The sequence below is a fragment of the Eptesicus fuscus genome, chromosome 18 (assembly GCF_027574615.1).
Source record: "Eptesicus fuscus isolate TK198812 chromosome 18, DD_ASM_mEF_20220401, whole genome shotgun sequence".
Lineage (NCBI taxonomy): Eukaryota > Metazoa > Chordata > Mammalia > Chiroptera > Vespertilionidae > Eptesicus > Eptesicus fuscus.
The window spans coordinates 30,372,745-30,393,212 of record NC_072490.1 but is presented as its reverse complement, the minus strand read 5'-3'; the positions used below and the strand labels follow the sequence as shown (position 1 = coordinate 30,393,212).

The window sequence follows — 20,468 nt, the reverse complement described above, 5'->3', positions numbered from 1 at the left end:
CAATGGTCAGACCCCCTCCACCCTTACCCATACCTCCGTTTTCCAGAGGGGCCTATTCTGGCTCTGGTGCTGGGATGGAATCTTGGTGGCCTGGAAGGAATGTAGGCTTTCTGCAGCTCTGATGTAAACACAGGGAAGGTGTGTGGCTGCAAAGAGCTTTCGGCTCTTAAACATTCAGTGGTCTAAACACTGTAGGTGAATTTAGTGACGGGAACTGCTCTCTGGGTAACAAAGCTGACCACAGTGCCAAGTAAGTCGACTGTCAGCCAACAGTGGCCTGTAGCCCTGCAAATGTGGACATGTAGCACTTGGAAATATAACATTAAATTCAGGCTCATCACTTAAAACAACAACAACAACAACAAAACTAGTTCAACTCACTTCCTAGACCTGTTGTGTTCCATTATTTGGTTTTTACATGGGTTACACTGATTCTATCATTTTCATCCGAGTCCTGGAGACTTCAAAGGGAATTAGGATCAGTGAGCATTTTATGAAATTTGGACTTAAGTGTGGTTTTCACAAAGTACAATATAGATAACATCAAAGAAATTAGTTTTTCATTTTTTTTCTATCTATGCATTGCAGTGAGGCTAATTCACAGAGACAGTGTATAATTTTACTAATACATTATTTATTCTAACTATATGTAGAATATCAAATATATTTAGAGAAGCAAAAAAAAAAAATCCTCTTCTCATTTTTTTTAGGGATGCTTTCTGGCCTGTGACAGAGGGGGACCCATAGTGGGGGGCTCCGGAAACCCTTGGGAGAGTCTTGCTGGAATGAGCAGATGGTGAAAGAGGTGGAAAAGCTTGGTTGCTTTCCTCAAACTGAAATCACTTTGGTCCATTTAAGATCACAGGGTAAGAAAACTCAGATTATGAGTTTTACTAAGACATTACAAATACATTTCCCCTCTCTCCTCTTCTCCAATCAGTGTTTATTAGAGGCAAAATTAGCAGGAAATGATGTCTTTTGACAGAATCTCTTTTTTTTCCCCTTTCAGAATTGTTCTGGGGGATGAGTTTGAGAAATAGATCATCAATGGGCTATTGGCTAGAAGGAGGAGGGAGAGTCTGTCTAAATCATTCAAGTGTCAGATAGGAATTCAAACCATATTCTATAATCAGATTAGGGAGATAATATTTAAAATAAGAAATTTAGGATTGGAAAATGTGAGCTATAGGCTCTAATTCATATCTGATAACTCGCTGTTTTGTGATGGAATATTTAGAGACAGAGACATGTGGCTAAGACCAACTGGCCTCCCCACAGGTGAAATCAACGCTTTTCTAACTTCCAGCAGAGAGTCAAAAGCCATCAGGAATCAAGGTAAAATGTCCTTGTTTTTTTTGGGGTGAGCTCTAATTGGGGTTTTCTTCTGCCCATGCCGAGTGTCTTGGAGTGCTACACGTAGTCATACTTGGAAGGATGAGATTGTACCTCGTCCTCTGTGCGAGCACCCCCATCGTATATCTTCTTGTTTTTGGTGGTGGGCTCAAAGCCGGTGCTGGCCTTGAAACCTCCGGTCTTGTAGGCGACATTGGGGCCCGAGGCGTGATAAGACACGGCTTTGTAACTGAAAGACAAAGGAACATTCCAGGATCATAGATGTATTTGGGAGGAGGACAAAGCACCTCGTTTACGCTGGAATGTCTCAGTGTTAGCACCGAAAGTCCAGTGTCCCAGGAAACCCGTAGACCTGGGCAGACTGAGCGAATTGGTCACTCTAGGTTTTGGGGCACTGGTTTTTCGACCTCTGCAGTGGAGCAGAATTTCTCGCTTTGTATTAGAGCTGGTAGTTACTGACTACCAGTTCCCTCTGTTAATCAATTCAGGCAGGGGTGGGGGACCTTTTTTCTGCCAAGGGCCATTAGGATATTTATAACATCATCTGCGGGCCATACAGAAAAACCAACTTAAAAACTAGCCTGCTTTATTTGGTCAAACATATAATTAATTCACCCCTAAATGCCTTGGCAGGGCCAGACCCAATGATTCTGTGGACCTTATACAGCCCAAGGGCCGGATATCCCCACCCCTGAATTAAAGTGAAGCTGAACCAGAAACACTGTCCAGGGGAACATGGTTGTGCCAAAGAATCATAGCATTTGTGAGCTGGAAGGTACCTCCATGCAGCCCATCTCCTCTACTCCGCTCGGTTTATGGGTGAGGTAACGGAGGTCCAGAGGAGGGCAAATGATGTGCTAGCAGTCGCAGGGCTAGTTAACAGCAGGACCAGACTGTGATCCAGGTCTTCAACTCTGGGCCCATTTATGGAGTTACAGCAAGGTTTCTCAACAGCAGCACTATTGGCATTTGGACTGTATGCTTCTTTGCTGTGGGGCTTGCCTGTGCATTGTGGGATGTTTAGCAACATCCCTGGCCTTCCCCCACTAGATGCCAGTATCACCCATCCCCCCATACCAAAGTTGTAACAATCAAAGTGTCTTCAGATGTTGCCAAACATCCCCTGGGGGCAAAATTGCTCCAAGCTGAGAGCCATTGAGTTACAGAATACTGGAGCCAGAGGGAACCCCTGGATGGGTTTTCCCCCTTCAAATAGGATCACACCTAAATTTGCTCAGGTAGAAATATTCCTATTCGGGTTTTTTTTTCTATTCCCCATAAAAGAGAAGGTTCAGTCTCAACAATGTTATTCCATATGCCTAGACTGATCATTCTGGCTGGAAATTATATGATAAAATGGAATCCAATGAGACCTCTGATTACATTGGGATGGGGAAACTCACGTGGTTTCCTGGGGTGCCAGACCCCGGCAGGCGATGCACATCATTACTCCCCCAATAAGCGTGAGGCCTCCAGCGACCCAGCCCACGAACAGAGCCGAACCAAAGGTGTACCTGAGCGGGGAGATGATGGCAATGAACGTGATTGACTCAACTCTCCAGGTTCCACCCACTGCGTTTGGCCATGCCTGTCCTCTCTGTCTCCCCTTTGGATTCTACACCTATCCTTGCCCATGCCCCTGAACACATGTGCCTTTGGGTCACAGCCAACTGAACAGGTGCCCTGGAGCAGAGCACTGGAACTAAACTAGCCGGCAGAACAGCTGCAGGATTCTTGGACCTCATAGGTCACTGAGGCATCCCTAAAGGGGAGTGGCTTGACAGTTTAACCAGAGAAGTTCGAGAGAATCAGTCTCAATTTCTGAAGGAATTTCGGTCCCTTGAGTTCTTACTGTGGTTCTGGAAGCATTCATCTCACCTACCTCAAGTAATCCTGGCAACCGTCCATGTAGGGAGGAGTACCGTCTTCATAAAGAACTACATTGATGTGACCATCTTATAGATGAGGAAATTGAGGCTCTGAGAGGCTAATGAACTTTTCCAAAGACCCAGGGAGAACATGGCATTTCCAGGATTCAAAGGCAGGTCACTCTGCCTCCTTCGCCCTCACTGTTAATCATTAAACTACACCATCCTCTGTGCATGAGGAATGAGGTTGCCTTCCTCAACTTAGACACTCTTTTATTTATTTTTTTAATTTGCCCATTTTATTTATTAATTTTTTGTTAATCCTCACCCAAGGATATTTTTCCATTGATTTTTTTTTTATATATTTTATTGATTTTTTACAGAGAGGAAGGGAGAGGGAATAGAGAGCTAGAAACATCGATGAGAGAGAAACATCGACCAGCTGCCTCTTGCACACCCCCTACTGGGGATGTGTCTGCAACCAAGGTACATGCCCTTGACCGGAATCGAACCTGGGACCTTTCAGTCCGCAGGCCGACGCTCTATCCACTGAGCCAAACCGGTTTCGGCTCCATTGATTTTTTTTTAGAGAGAGTGGAAGGGAGGGGGAAAGACAGAGAAAGAGAAACATCCAGGTGGGAGAGACACATCAATTGGTTGCCTCTGCACTTGCACTGTCCCTGACCTGGGGCCGGGGATCAAGCCTGCAACACTCGATCCACTGAGCCAAACCTAGCTAGGGTAACTTAGACACTCTTGATCAAGGTGAGCAAACTTATATACCTATCTGGGACAGGTAAGAAACTTAAATGAGCAAAGTGGGCTAGGTGTAAGGAAATATTTCACATTCCTAACTCTATTATACGGAGAGAAAAACCATAAACGTGATGATAAATGATTTCAGAGTTGGGCATTTGAGAGTAGTGGGGACTGTGGCAACCTGGAGGTGTGAGCCCCAGTTAAAAGGGCAGCTGCCTCTCAGCGCAGAGATGTTGCCATCGGAGAAGGAGGGCCCAGTGCTGCCAGCTCTGGTTTTTCTATAAGAAGGTGAAAAAATAGACCTGTGTGTGTATGTGAGGTGTGTTTGCATTAGAAAATCTCTGTGTGGCAGGCACAATGGTGCTCTGCCCAGTTCCCCTTTGTCCCTTTATCCATTTCTGTGCCTCTCCCCCCAGCTCATGTGTTATTTGGCCTTTAACCTGCTGGTCCCTGTGGCTCTCCCTTGAGTTCTGGCTTTGGTTCAGCCACTGGAGTCACTTTCCCCACATGCACAAGGGGCTGGCTGGTGCTGAAATATGAAAGACCCCATAGCTCCCTAGGATCAGGCTGAGCCCAAGACTTCACCTGAGATCACCCCTTCCCTGTTCTGCTTGCCCCACGCCCTAATCTGTCTCTCTGTCCTTAATACATCACTCACACAGGGATCCTCAGGATCTGTTTCTGAGACACTTCTAATTTTTAAAAGTTGGTTATAAAATGAGATGTTTAGGCTAATACAAAACACCTTGCAAGCTGTCTACAGGGCAAGGGCAGGCATTTTGTAGTTCTGATCCAGGGTTCAGGTTCTACAAGTGTCAGGCGGGGGGCGGGGGGCGGGGGGCGGGGAAGGGAGGGGCAGGGCAGGAACCAAAGCCCCCAAAACTGCCAAGATTTTTCTTGGCAGCTGTGCTATCTGTATAGAGAAGATGAAAAGACAGAAAGAGGAAAAATGCTGCGCACCCAGGAGGAAAAAGTTCAGGAGGCCAACTGCCATCCTCTGATCTCAATTTCAGGGCTGAAGTTGCCTGTCAGGTTCCAGGAGATGGTGTGAGAGGTTGATGGAACACATTAGCGCTGGGCGTCAGGTGGGTGGTAGGTGGCTCCTCTGGGCAGGGCAGTGACTCCAGGCACATAGAAACTGTGGACAAGGTGGGCTCTTCTGATTTGCCTGTGACAGAGGAGCTTTCTAGGACATGGGACTTTCTATGCTAAAACAGGGAAAGTCCCAGGCAAACCAGAATGAATCGGTCAACTTACTTCTGAGTTGCTCTTGTAACCAAGAGAACCTGGGGGACCATGGAGGCAGATAAGGGCAGCTACGCTTCCTTCCCATTCTTGAAGCAAAGCAGGGACATGGATGGGGATAGGAGTTCCAGGGAAGCCAGAGAGTAAAAGGTTTTATCATGTCCTTACACCCTGTCTGTATTCCATAATGGTGTGGCTGAAGAAATACCAAGTGTATTTACTCCAGAGATGACTGGTCACTTAGCTATAATATTTGCATTGCTCTCTCAGAACAAGGCCTTTCTCCTTCAGGGATTTGCTGCTGCTTCTTACTATGAGAAATGGCCCTTTGAAGTTGCTAAATGAATACACATATTAGAATTGCTTTTTCATCTTTTAAAAGTTCTGCCCTCCTTCAGATACCAACATACAGTGGGGTTTCACGTCCTTTTGCTATACCATAACCTCCATGAGAATTGTGAACTTGTCTTTGCCCCAGCACTCGGAACAGTGGCTGGCCCACAGTAGGTGCTCAATGCATTTGTAAAATGAATGAATTCATGAACAAGAGAAAGAGTCAAGCTGAAAGAGGATGAAACATTACTTTTCTCACCCAATCTTGCTCAGTTCTATTCAATCTTTTTGCCTGTCCCTAGCCGGGTTCCCATCATGGACTAGAGATATGGGTTGATGCTCATTTACATGCCTTGGTTAATGATGCCACTTTCATGGCCACCACAATGGGGTCTGTGTAACAGTGTTAGATAAATATCGTGAACTGTCACTGTATTTCAATGCAAATGTCAGATCAGCCTCAAGTCATATCACCAAGGATATTTCACTGAAATGAAGGTTATGAATTTACAGATCATTGTTGATTTACGATATGGCTTGGTTGCCTCTGATAAATTTTTGCTATTTCAGGCACTGACAGTCACATTAGGCAATGTGTTTAATTGGATTTCTACAACAATATTCACCATGGAATCCTGAGACCTAGATTAGGAGGTTACCTGGTTTGAACAGTCTGCACCATCCCACCCATGCCAGAGTACATGTTAGCTGTAGACATCCAGAAGTTAGTAACCAGCATGTTGGCAAACACGGACACTCCAGCGATTGCACAAAGACCTGTAGATAAAGAACAAGAAAGCTCTGGAGTTAGCTTTAAAGTGACCACAATGTTTCTGAGGCAATGTATACTTAAATGAGTGTAGAGGAATAGGCTTCAGAACATTCCATTCCTATAACAGACAGTTAATCCAAGCATTGATTATTGAATTCTCACTATGTCCTAGACATTGTGCTGGGTGCTTGGACTCTCTTATCTCTCTAATTATGGAAGGATTTGAATATGTGCAGAAAGAGATTTTGCATGCATTTTAGAACCAATGGTTAATAGTACAAACATTTGGGGCCTGGTTCTTTGACAATGTCAAGAACTCTTCTCTTAAAATCATTTTCTAGAATCTTATCAAAATAATGCCTTTAGGGGTTGAGTCACATGACTACCTTAGGGTTGGGAATCCTATATAATAAAGGGCTAATATGCAAATTGACTGAATGGCAGAATGACCGGTTGCTATAATGGCACTGACCACCAGGGGGAAGATGCTCAATGCAGAAGCTTCTCCCTGTTGGTCAGTGCACTCCCACAGGGGAGTGCTGCTCAGCCAGAAGCCGAGCTCATGGCTGGCGAGTGCAGCAGCGATGGTGGGAACCTCTTTCCGCCTCCGTGGCAGCGACAAGGATGTCTAACTGAGGGCTTAGGCCCGCTCCTTGTGGGGAGCGGGCCTAAGCCTTCAGTCGGACATCCCCCAAGGGCTCCAGGACTGCGAGAGGGCATAGGCCGGGATGAAGGACCCCCCCCCCATCCCCCTGTGCATGATTTTCGTGCATCAGGCTTCTAGTCTCTTACAATGGGACTGGGGTGGCAGCTAAGAGGGACTCATGATAATTTTGCAGAACAGAGGTGGGGAACTTTCGGCCCAAGAGCTATATAATTTGGTCTGGTCCTGCCAAGGCAACAGCAGACAGGACTCGAAATTCAATAAGTTCCCCTAGGAGCTTTTTTCATAATAACGTAATTTTTAAGTTGATAATTTTGTATGGCCCATGAATGATATTATAAATATCCAAATGGCCCTTGGCAGAAAAAAGGTTCCTCACCCTTGCTGTAATCCTAGTGTGCAAAGCTCTGAATTGTGCTCAAGCTCTGCTCAACAGGAAGAAGCAGGAGTTTCCTCTGCCAGAATGATTTTCACATTCCCAGAAGCATGTCTGACAGCAGGAATCCCAGGCTCCTAGCTTACCTGAGATAATGAACATGATTCCAGAGGTCAGTGTCATGTTGGCTTTGGCAGAGTCCTCCATGCTGCCAATGCGGATGCACTTCAGGGCAAAGATGGACACCAGGAGGCCGATGGCACCCAGGACGATGCCCACAATCATCAGGGCTCGCACTGCCTGCAGCATGGCTGTGGGTCAAGGGGCAAGACACAAGCAGACAGACAAGATCATTCCAACATGACTGATCAGGCTCTGGTTGAATAAAACCCAGCAACCACAACCAACCAGCACTGAGTTTCTGGGGAACAGCAAGTCCATAAACCATGATGTGAACCTTGTTATTGTCAAGGGATGTGGAAGTGTGGGAAATGCAAAACCATCACTTACAATCCTCTGATTGATGAAGGACATGCATGCAAATATCTGTAGAATGAGAAAATTATGGACAGTTGGAGCTGGGAGGGCCCATGGAATTTATCTATTTCGTGTCCTTATTTTAAAGCTTGATATTCTGGGGACCAGGAAAGTGAAGTGGTGTGACTAAGGTGGCATTAAAAATTATTGATAGAGCTTAAAGTAAAACTGGGTTGCTTTGACTTCTAACCCAAACATCTGTCTTCTCTAGTCTTTCCATGTGGGCTCAATGTTTCATATAGTTGTGTCCACTTTAGCAAAACCCAGTATTAATTTGTAGTATATAATGAAGTAAGGTCACTAAGTGATATAACAAGGGCACTGTATTTTTTGCCTCCTTCTAAGGGGGCAACTAAGGTCATGGTGAACTGTAAGTTTTGGGTACTTATAAAAAAATACTATTTCAATCTCAGGCCTTTCAACATGACCACACTTTACCAGCAGTTTCCTTTTCAGGATGAGTGGAAGCTGTAAGTCCTGCAGGGACTCTCCTGCAGTGACCTTCCCTTTAAGGACACCCTAGAAACCTTCAATAATTTCTAGGGTGTCCTTAAAGTGCAGTGATTAATCTCAACAGTTTTCTACTGAGCCCCATGAGTAGGCACAAGATGGCAGCAATTAACGGGGCAGACATGGTCTTTGCTCTCATGGAGGTTCTACCAAAGTGGGGAAAGACAGTCAGTAAACATGTCCATTGCAAGCATAATGAATCTTACAAAAGGAAGGCTTGATGTCTTCCAGAGGGAAAGGCCCCTAGCTTGGAGAGTTCTTAGAACAGGACTGGAGAACTGTGTGGAGCAAAGCAGAAAGCTCCATCCTATTCTAGCTGTTATAGCAATCAATGAATATATTGAAAAAGGACAGGTAGATCATACGGAATTCATTAAAGAGCCTTCCGCAGTGTCAGAGGAATGGAGGCCCTTTTTCATCAGTTAACTCCATGTGTAGAAACAATGGTATCCAGCTACTCTAGTTCTGTGCCACTGACCTCCGTTTAATAATAATAATAGTAATTATTATTATTATGTTTTAAAAATATATTTTTATTTATTTCAGAGAGGAAGGGAGACGGAGAGATAGAAACATCAATGATGAGAGAGAATCATCGATCTGTTGCCTCCTGCATGCCCCCTACTGGGGATCGCGCCCGCAACCTGGGCATATGACCTGACTGGGAATGGACCTGGTGATCTCTTGGTTCCTGGGTGGATGCTCAACCCTGAGCCACACCAGGCTGGGCTGACCTCCATTTATTAGGTTCTGACTCTCTTCTCTATAAAGAAACTTCTGATTTTAACTTTGCTTCTCTCCTGGGAAGAGGATTCTACAAGCAGCCATTATCAATCTTGGTCCTATTAGCAACTATAGTTTCAAAGTAGATGTGTTGGTTTATGGTGTGGATCAATCCTCTGTGATCTGACCATTCATTCCTGGGAGAATTGAGCACAGTGTCTTCTTGGACTCTCAGCTGAATTCTGATGCTAGAGCCATGGTAACACCACTAAGGCAAAGAGAACTCATGAGAGTGGCCCTTGAATCCATTCCTAAAACAGGAGGGCTCTAGGGTGTCACCTGTGACCTCCCAAACCTTGCCTGATGGCTTTGCTGGCCCCAAAGGATTTTGGTAACAAACATCCTGTTCATTTCCTCATTGGCAAATGCAAGCATGTGTCACCTATTAGTATATTCATTTACATATTTCCAGCACATGTTGGTGTACTCCCATAGTCAAACAACACATTCATATGCTCAACCAATCAACCATCCAACTAGCTAACCCACCAAAAAATAATTAACTAGGAAGGATAAAGGATGTCTTTTTCTCATTCTATGAAAACTTACACTTATCCCACACTCTTGGCAAGGATAGGGTCATCAAATCTCTTTTGATTGAGTGATTCTAATGTTTGTTCCTGAAAACATATAGTGTGTGCGCTGTGGTTATGGCTGAGGTATGTGACCTTCCCTGACACTGTTGGATGAGAAGGGAGGGCAATGCTGGCAGGTGGGAGGTGGAAGCACTGTGGGCTTGGGTGATGTGAAGAGTTGCTGCTGGTGTGCTATAGGAGTTCCTAGGTACTGGAGCCCTGGCCAGCTTGTCCCAGTCAACCTTTGCTTAGGCTTTCAGATGCCCTCTTGCCTCTACTGGGGTCAGTTTGCATGTTAAGTCCTCATTTCTTTCCTGCTCTTTCTTGACCTTTGGATTTCTGATGAACACTGGAATCTGCTTTGAACCAGGGGTCCACCCAGACCATGAGCTCCTTTTCATATCTGGAATCTCCTTCTAGCTTACTCCTACCCCTTTCTTTTGGCCTGTAGTTGGAAAAGACACAACTTTGTTTTATATCTTGTCAGAACCAGAATTCAGCCTGGATGGACAGACCAAAGTCTTCCATGTTTTGGAGACCCCATGTTTTGGAGACCCCTTCTGAGAGTGGAAGCCGTGATGGAGGCAGATGCCAGGAAGTAGGAGGAAATGTTCTCCATCACTCTCTGCTAGAATCCCCCTATGTCTAGTAATGACCATGGTGATACATGGTTGTGACCCAAACTTCCTTTCTAGTTAGAAGATTCTACCAACTGGGATTCTAACCCTTTTCCACAGACAGATAAGAGGAACTGCTCTTGAAGGAGGTAGGTTTCTCTTTTAGCCACTCTGCCTCTTATTTGATATTCTGAGCAAGAGGCATAGGCTTATCAGCTGATAACAGGTGAGTCAACGGTTTCTATAGATTGATTCCCTGCACCAAAGGTGTGATTATAGAATTCTTTCCAATGAACAATGAGGCATTATCAAACATGAAGGGTGGGCAGAATTCAGGGCTGATAGAAGCAAACAAAAAAAAGGAAACTCAGTGCTATCTCTCTGTAGCAAAATTTCTTATTCCCCTAAAATGAACTGATAGGCCAGGTGCCTTCAGGCGTGGTTCCCAACCTGGGCTGCACCTTAGCATCTCCTGGGGAAACTTTTAAAGAAATATTAATGTTTTGGCCCTACCCCTAGAGATTTTCATTTAGTTGTTTATTAACAAAATTTCAATTGTTTAACTTGGGAAAACTGATCTCAAGAGAGCTCAGGAGGAGGTGCTCAGAGTGGGGAGTTGAGAGGAACTGAGTGGCTGACATCACTGAGCTGGCTAGGGGTGAGGGTGGGGCTGATGACACAGCAAGTCACCAGGAGCCAAAGGCCTGGGCCTGGGGCCCTTGATAGGGCTGGTGGAGGAGGGGAGCCTGGAGGAGGGAAGTCTGAGGTCAGACCTCAGAGGCAAGGCCCTTCAGAACAAGGTGAAAGGCCTAGATTTTCCATAGATCCCAGGGGACCAATAGGGAGGTCTTTTGTATCTTGAGAAATACTACAGAATGTGTGATGCCAGGTAAGTTGTTAGGCAAGTAATTGAACCTCACTGAAACCTAATTTCCTCAACTTGGAGTGGGATAGAGATGTCTTTTGCACGGAGATATTGTGAGGATCAGATGCTACTTGGCACCAGCATAGAACTAAGCCAGGCTCAGTGGATATCAGTTCCCTTCCCTTCTTTAAAAAGAAGTTACCTCTCTCCAACTCCTCATGGCTTTGGCTTGTACTAACTATGTACAAACCTGAATCCTCTCTCCTGGTGACAAAATATGGTTGAGGATTTGAAAAAGCCATGGGTGAGGGAGTATAAAGGGCAATAGGGGAAGAAGATTTGAGAAAAATAAAAGGAAGAGAAAGGCCTGGACCAAGGAATGAGGGAAGATCAGGAAAAATGGGCTCAGGATCAGCTGGCAATGAACAGGGGAGGTGGGTGATGGATGAGTCAGTGTAAGCGGCTAATATCCTCATTGACCTTTCTTTTCACCTCTAAGATGGGGTCCAACTATATAACTCTCACAATGGGTGGCCCCACCACAAAACGATGCCCCTCCAGTGACTAGCCCATGCTTGGGCTTGAAGCTTTGTGGGCGACTGCCCTACTATCAACAAGCAGCTACTTCCACAACCACAAGCTGAGGAGGCATTCAGATTCTTACATAACTTTGATTATGAGAAATCAGGGCAAGCAGCCTCATTTTTATACCCAAAATACAGGTTCTCTTGGACTTTGTAGATGTGTTCTCAGTTCTCTGTGGGATTTCCTTCCATGTACAATAGTGTGTACACATTTAGATGTTTGCCCACATATTTAAAAAGGCTAAAACATCTCTTTTCTTTTTTTTAAAGAAAGGAAATGCAGCTTGACCAAAACCTAGGAGGCTCCTACAAATCTCATTTCAACTTTATAACTAACTTATAATCAGTTCACCTCCTAGGGCCAGTTTCTTCTACCATACATTGGGGAAAGACAAGTTGGTTTTACGTGATGATGAGCATTAGACTTTATGTGAAACAGCCAATTGTATGAAGAGGCAAACAAGGCAGCTCCTTTAGAAAGGATACTAAGAGCAGTTTCATAGTTTTTTACCTTAAGGATTTTTGCTTTAGATTTTATCAAAGATTTAAACCATCTCCTTTTCTGCCAATTCAGTCCCACGAAATGTCCTTCCTGGCTTTTGGTGGAATCCTGTTCCCCTGACCCAGATGGGCAGGGCTGGGGTACTCATTTTTGATGGCTGCCTGGGTTTCTCAGCTTTCAGATTTGTGAGCAGAGTCATGGGGCGGGGTGCGGGGAGGGAATATGCTCATTGGTATCAGAGTGCACTGGGTTTGGTACAAAGGTTTGTGGGATCCTAGTCAATATGAGGACGTGAAGAGGCTTCAGGGCAGAGGTGGTATTTGAGCTGGACCTTGCCTATGGGAAGATTTGTGGAAATGGCATTTGGGGTGGTGGTGGTGGGGGGGGGCATTTGGGCAGTGGGAACAATGGGTATCCAGGACCAAGCCCAAAGCATCATTAATGGACAGGGAGAGACAGAACTTGACAATGACCAGAATTAAGAGAAGATTTCCAGGAAAGGAGGATATAAGCATAAGTCAGGAGGAGAGATGAAAGAGGCAAGAAGGAGAGGGACTGATCAGCTGGATGACCAGACAGGATGGTGTGGGGCCTACAGAGCTCTGGTGGAGAGGCCGGCCTTGCACGGGAGAGAGAGGGGATCTTGTTTCACAGAAGGTAGAAATGCCAAGGGGGAGAGTTTCTCTCAGTAAAACCGGAAAGAAAAGTGGGTTTGGCCAATTAGAAGAGTGGAAATATTTGGGATTTCCACACATGGAAAGATAAAGAAAGAGCAAAAGGTTGATAACGTGTGGTGAGTTTCTGTGAAGAGGTTATGGAGTATAAAGTCATGCCTTAGTTTTGAATATGAGGTCAGTCATTTTTCTTCATTTAACAGTTCAACAATCCATGGCCTTGCAAGTCCCTTCTGACCTCTCTCCTCACACTACAGCATATCCCTCCTTCATAGGGTTCCTTTCCTCCCTCTGGCCAGGTTCGACCTCCCCTGCTTCCCTAAGCAGGTCTTCCATGTAGTGTGTGGTCCTGTTGATCCTGCAATACAAGTAGCTTCCAAAAATGGAATAAATAACCCAATTCTTCTACTCTGCCACCCATCTTCTATTTCTTTCCAAAAATAAAGACAAATTAGTTAAATTGCTTTTCTCAATTCAGTTTCAAGGGCTTCACAGGTATTTAACAGTTTCATGCACATTTATTTCCATCTATCTATTCACAAAGTGTTTGTTTCAGAGAGGCAGAACCCAATATCATTTTCCTTTCCTCACCAAACTCATATCCTGGACACTCCTCAGAGCCACTGTTTAGCCTGACCTTTTATTTTCTCTTTTCTTTCTTTCTTCTTCTTCTTTTTCTTTCTTTCTTTTTTTTTTTTTTAACACAACTAGAGCTCCCATAATACCCTATGATGTGTATTTAGTTCATCTTCAGGGGTGAAAGAATGTCACTTTTATAATTATATTTAAATTCTGACATTATTATAATATAATTATAGTTCTATAATTATATATTTTTTTATAGATGGATGGATGGGTGGACTGAAATAGATGAATGAGTTAATCATTTAGAATAACTGATTAATTTCAAATCATTGAAGAATGAGTGAATAATTTTTGCCAGTTTCTTCATCCTGTATACCTCTAAAGTTCTGAATGTATTTTCAGAATTTAAACCTGAACCCTGACTGAGAAAATTTGAAATATTATCTACCTTACAAGAAATCTATACTCCAAATGGGGAGGCAAGTTAAACCATAGAAACCAAGCCATAAAAATGAGAATCAAGTGAAAAATTACGGGACATAGACTTTGAATGCTGCAGGCATTCAAGGAATGGTGAAGTCTGTCCTCCAGTTCAACATACTTGTCACTTACTCCTGATCCAGAAGGATAAGGAGAAGGTAGAGCAAATAAGAACCAAACTAAGTGGGTCAGGCCATCAAAACAGAAGGAGAGTTGAGATCAGAATGGGGTTAGGAGGGAAACTCAGGACATTGAGCCCTTCTGGGTTTCATTCAGTGAAGTATGTGTTCATCCATTGTTCACTGTCCTAACACATATGCATGCCTGATGCCTGTGATAGTTATTTTTAATGTGTCAACTTGGCAAAGCTATAGTACACAGTTATATAGTTATATTCTGACAGATATTGTTTTTTAAGAGTGCATACTAGAACTTCTCACCATAAATGCAGAAAAAGACTATAATTTAATGGCAATATATATATATTTTTAGCACCTACAGAGACCCAACTTTTCAAAGAAAAATTTAATTGAATCAAAAATGTAATAAAATTAACCCAACTTTTTGGCTGTAAGAAAATAGTCACCATCCTCCTTCCTTATTCCTATGTATGTGCAGGCAGGAGCAAGTCACACGCACATACATGCACACAGTTAATTTCCGCCTTGAGGAACTCTAGTCTGTTCTGGTATCATGAGCATGCCCTTACATCAGACCCATCCTTTTCTTGACCTGCTTCCTCACTACCAGTTCCTTTGACAAGTGTGAATTGTCTGATTTTCTCCCCTATGCTATTGCCCTCTTTGACTTGGGGCCAACACCTCCTAGTCACACATTCTATTCTTAGCCAAACCTGTTCCAAGATTTCTCCCGGCTGCAGTGGGAGCTCACAGCCCCTTCCTGCCCTCACCTGGTGGGGCCCCCGGGTCCTGCCCAGTGCCTACCTGGAAGGCCCAAGATGGTGAAGAAGGGCCGGCATTCGGTGAACCCTGAGCTCTGCCTCACACAGCTCCGCCAGAGCCCTTCGTACTGGAACACGGACGTGACCGGGTTGTCGTACAGGTCCTGGGTGCTCCACATGTCCATCCCCGTGGCGGTGATGCAGCCCGCCAGGCCCAGGATGGACAGGAGGAAGCCCACCACTTGGCATGTGGTGGTGGACATGGCTTTGGGCCACTGGCACTCTGGCCTTCGCCTTAGGACCAGCTGCCACCTTCCTCCGGTGGAAGGTGTGGGCCTACCGTGCTCTGTGCTGCGGAGGGGAGCCGCTCTAATCAGATGGTTTCCCTCAGCTCTTGGTGTTTGCTCACAGTGTTTTCCTTAGATAGTTCAGTTTCACTCTTGGTTCAAGGGCATTATTTTCTCATTTGTTAGGGAAGCAGCCCCAAGAGGCACTTGTCCTGCTGATCTGCGCAGGCCCAGCTGGTTTAAGAGCAGGGCGGGCTGAGTGGACACCCTCCCCCAAGGCCGTGCCCCATTCCTGATTCTGGCTCTGCCCCCAGCACGCCACCCTCTGGGGGAAAAGCTGATGTGTCCACCGCTGGGAACCCCCCCAAGCCCTTCCTTTAGACTCTGCTCATCTCAGGAAACCACCTGGCTGACCTCACTTTTGAAAAATGGCCCAGGAATCTCCATCTTAAACCAGAGTTTCATATTTTCTCCTCACAACTCATAAACCACTTTGCCTTTATATCTTTTCATTTTAATCTTACAGAAATGGGCAGGGCAGTGTTACTATTCCCCCCATATATTTTTTTGGGGTGAGTCAAGTGAGGTACAAATAGTTCAAGGAACTTGTCCTAGTGAACCACAGATGCTTTAAGTCAGCAAAGGTGGAGCTAGCTCCCTGCTCAACTTCCTCTCTGGTGCTCTCTCTATTTCCATATAGAGAGTGAGGGTCAGACTAAGTTGTCCCCACTTTTGAGAACAGGAAGCCAAATCCTAGAGGTATTGGAATTGGGATGAAAAGACATGAGAATCCTATTGACCTCCACCTCACCCTTTCACTCATGCCACAAGAAGCACATGAAGACCACATGGCAGTCACAGAAGGTTCCACAAAGGCCAGAGGAGGGACTCTGGCTGGCTGGACCCTGATGGGTTACTGAGAGGCTGAGGATCTGCTTCTGACACTATCACTAACACATGCTGTGCTGGGTGATTTGGGGCAAACTGCTGAGCTTCTGCAAGTCACAGTGTCTTCATTTGTAACATGGGGACTAAACTAGGACACTCCAAAGCCCTTTCACATTTTACATACAGTCTTCTACATTTTGCTGAAAAATTTTCACTGCAATTGATAAAAGTATCAGGAATTAGCCTATCTAATAAAAGAGTAACATGCAAATTGACCATACCTCCGCTACACCCACAAGCCACGCCCACAAGCCAATCAGGAGCGAGTATGCAAATTAAACCAACCAAGATGGTTGCGGCCATGGAGCGAGCAGGAGGCTTGGGTTTCCCCGGCAATGGAGGAAGCCAAGCTTCCCACACACCTTGGCCAGCCCTGGACTCCACTCAAGGCTACAAAGTTTCAATTATAGAAGATAAATAAATCCCAACAAAAATGGTGGGAGCCACGGAGCTGGAGAGAGCAGGAGGCTTGGGTTTCCCCGGCGATGGAGGAAGCCAAGCTTTCTGCCTGCCCTGGCCTGCCCTGGCCTCCGCTCAAGGCTACAAAGTTTCAATTATAGAAGATAAATAAATCCCAGATACCAGGGCCTTCGCTTGGGTCGCCGGGGGGCATGGCAGGCCTGCAAACCACCACAGGCCCCTCTCCCAGGCCATCCCATGCCCCAAGGGAACCCCCACCCTGATCTGGGACACCCTTCAGGGCAAACCAGCGGCTCCCACCTGTGCACCAGGCCTCTATCCTAGCTAATAAAAGAGTAATATGCAAATTGACCATCACTCCAACATACAAGATGGCTGCCTCCATGTGGACACAAGATGGCTGCCACAAGATGGCCAGAAGGGGAGGGCAGTTGGGAGGGACCAGGTCTGCAAGGGAGGGCAGTTGTGGGCAATCAGGCCAGCAGGGGAGGGCAGATAGGGGTGACCAGGCATGCAGAAGAGGGAAGTTGGGGGTGACCAGGCCTGCAGGGGAGGGCAGTTAGGGCCAATCAGGCTGGCAGGGAGCAGTTAGGGGTGACCAGGCCTGCAGGGGAGGGCAGTTAGGGCCAATCAGGCTGGCAGGGGAGCAGTTAGGCATCAATCAGGTTGGCAGGGGAGTGGTTAGGGGGTGATTAGGCTGGCAGGCAGAAGTGGTTAGGGGCAATCAGGAAGGCAGGCAGGCGAGCAGTTGGGAGCCAGCAGTCCTGGATTATGAGAGGGATGTCCTGGTAGGATCGGGCCTAAATGGGCAGTCAGGCATCCCTCGAGGGGTCCCAGATTGGAGAGGGTGCAGGCTGGGCTGAGGGACACCTCCCATGCACAAATTTCATGCACCAGGCCTCTAGTACAGTATAATCATGCAAAAGAGAGACTTGGCCAGAGATCAACCATTGCATTTTGTCTACCCATTTTTTTTTTTTAGAATTAATTGAGCTGTGCATTTTGCCTCTGAATTTAGACACATTTTAATTAGAATTTCTCTAAATCTATATTTCAAGGTCCCAAAACACACACACACACACACACACACACACACACACACACACACACATCTCTAACCTGGACAGGTTCTCCAGGAAACAAGCCTGAGCAACTGGACATTTCAATGTTATCTTGGGTGCACCCAACCACCACTCTCAGGACTTTATTCCCAGCAAACACAGAAAGCAAATATGAAAGTCTCCTTCCTAATTTGAATGGAGGCAACACTTCCCTCAACCACACACCTTGCTTTAGGTTCTGTGATCAGGGTTAGTAGAGAATGATGTATGAGCCAGAAATCCCCCCAAAAGAGAGTAAGAGTCATATATGACTTAAGGTGATAAATAGTGTTGTTGTCTCTGTACCCCCTGAACTGAGCTACAAGGCCAAGTCTAAAAGGTAGGGAGGGGACAACTAGCAAAAGTGACTATGGTCTCTGCTGGTGGGCAGGGATTGACCAATTAGTTTGGAAAATGTTGGAGTAATTCAGGAATGATTCTGTCATTGTTTCTGTGGGCAAAGTTCATTTTACTTATTTCAACCAAGACACAGGCTTTTTATTCCTAAAGAGTTTGGTTTTAAGTTGTTCATTTTATGACTTTTGTCAAACAACCCCCAACACATTGACTATAATATCACTAAAATAATAACCTGATAATGGAAAAATTAAAAAATAGGTTATTATAAGTTATCTATTCTCACTCCCATTTCCCTATGCAAATGTTTTTATGCAAAATTTCAAGACAGGGAAATATTATGCAGGTATAATGAATCAAGCTTTCTTTCTTGTTTGAGATGGTGACAGTAACTTTATTTTTTGGACGAAGGAAAGGTTAATTTTAAAGAATAAGCTAAAGCCACCCCTACCTAGGCAGAATACTGAATGAGTAGAGAGAAATTTTAAGTCTACATGCTTTTTTATGTGAAATAAACATTTACTATGTTTTAAAACATCTGGAAGATGGGATTTTCCATTTCCTGGAGCTGTGCTTTGAAGTGAGATGACCACTGTCCGAGCTGCCATTTCCAAAGAGTGAATAAGGTCCGCAGGGGAAAAGCTGGCTTCCCCATTCATGGCAATAGGTGTTTTTTTTTTATGTGTGTTTTTTTAAATTAAATGTAGACCTAACCATACTGATAATTCATGGCTTGATTATAATAATATGTAATAATAATGATAATTCATGTTCTGATTCTGTCTAACAATAATGTAATAATGTTGGTACTACTTCGTTTAATCATTTTTAAAATGGAGCAAATGTTTTGCTGACGTCTTAGGAAAAAACCACCCCTATATTCAGGGTTAAATATGGTTCTGGCAGTGCCATTTCAAGTTATAAATTTCCAGGAGCTTATATTATTTTACTGATAATGGAGAATAAACTTCCCTCACCTTTGCTTTACCATTTTTTAGGAATATAAATATAAATTATGCGTGGTAGTTAAGCAAAAATGGTGGTCTAATGGCAATATAAAATAAAATATGGGAGAAGTAAAATTAGTAAGCTACTAATAAAAATAATTGATACATCTATTAATTTAAAAATATATTATCACATTGTACAGGGTGGGGCAAAGTTAGATTTATAGTTCTTCATTAAATGATGCAATAATTAGTTAACACATAATAATACTATTCGAATAAACTCTGTGTTGCACAAACTCACAACTGTATACCTACTTTTGTAGCACCCTGAATATCTCTAATTTCTGATTCCACCTTTTGGCGCTAATAATAGAAAATTTGTAAGTAGTGATAATTTTAACAAATCACTTATAATTTTAAATCCTAGACAAAATTTGTAATACTTCCTTTTTATCCATTCTCTGTATATAATTTTTTACCTGATTAAAAAATTATACCATTTGATGTTTTTCTCTTTTCACTTAATTGCATATATGTACAATCAAAGCTTTATAAACACCATTTAATATATTTAATGTTAAATGTTTAGTTTGATATGAGTAAAACAGTATTTTAATAGGAGCCTATTAGTATTCCATTTCACAGAAGTGCTATTATTTATCTAAACATCATCTATTCCTTTTAAAATTTATTTTGTTTTAAATTATTTTTTCCAGTTATAGTCGACCTTCAATATTATATTAGTTCCAGGAATACAGCATAGCGGTTAGACATTTACATGACTTACGAAGTGATCTCCCTAGAAGCTGGGACCAGGCACAAGGGGGCCTGGAGAGACATTCACAGTCCCCAATTCAGGAAGGAGAATCTTGGGGCTGAAGTCTGGGCCTCCTGAGTCCTGTTACTGTGGGTGATTGAGACCCAGTGCCATTGCTCACATAGAAGTTATTTTTAAAATGTGCCCCTTGGGGAGAATTGGGCATCATCCAGTGAGGGGAACAGGAGCCCTGACAGCTCCAGAAGGCTCCCCGCCCTAAGGTGTCTGCGGGCCTGTTCTTTCCCTGGCGGTGGGGGCTGTTGCTCCTCCCTCCCCAGCAGTCCCTCCACGGTGCCTCAGGCAGAGGCCCAGCGGCCCCTCCCAGCCTCCCAGCCACCAGCCCTTACCTGGCAGCCCCAGCATGGTGAAGTAGGCCCGGCACTCAGTGAAGCCAGAGCTCTCTCGGACACAGGATCGCCACAGCCCTTGGTAGTTGAATACAGCTGTCACCGGGTTGTTGTACAAATCCTGGGTGCTCCACTGGTCCATGCAGGTGGCAGCAATGATGCCCCCAACCCCAATCAGTGAAACCACAAACCCCAAGCCCTGGCAGGCGGTCACGGCCATGGTGGGGTGCAGCGTAGACACAGGGCACTACACGCCAGA

At 44.7% G+C, this 20,468-nt stretch overlaps 1 protein-coding gene across 2 annotated transcripts; it reads right to left on the bottom strand.

Annotated features, from left to right (window-relative positions):
• Window positions 1-1,410: 1,410 nt before the first annotated feature.
• Window positions 1,411-20,429, bottom strand: CLDN18 (claudin 18). 2 transcript variants are annotated; one of them, XM_008152808.3, is made up of 5 exons: window positions 20,210-20,429; window positions 7,517-7,681; window positions 6,218-6,335; window positions 2,757-2,867; window positions 1,411-1,582 (listed from the first exon to the last, which is right to left on the bottom strand). In XM_008152808.3, the coding sequence occupies exons 1-5, from the start codon at window positions 20,427-20,429 to the stop codon at window positions 1,411-1,413; spliced, it is 786 nt and encodes a 261-aa protein (XP_008151030.1). The 2 variants fall into 2 exon arrangements, with proteins under 2 accessions (XP_008151030.1, XP_008151021.1); XM_008152799.3 differs by lacking the exon at window positions 20,210-20,429 and adding an exon at window positions 15,027-15,246.
• Window positions 20,430-20,468: the final 39 nt, after the last annotated feature.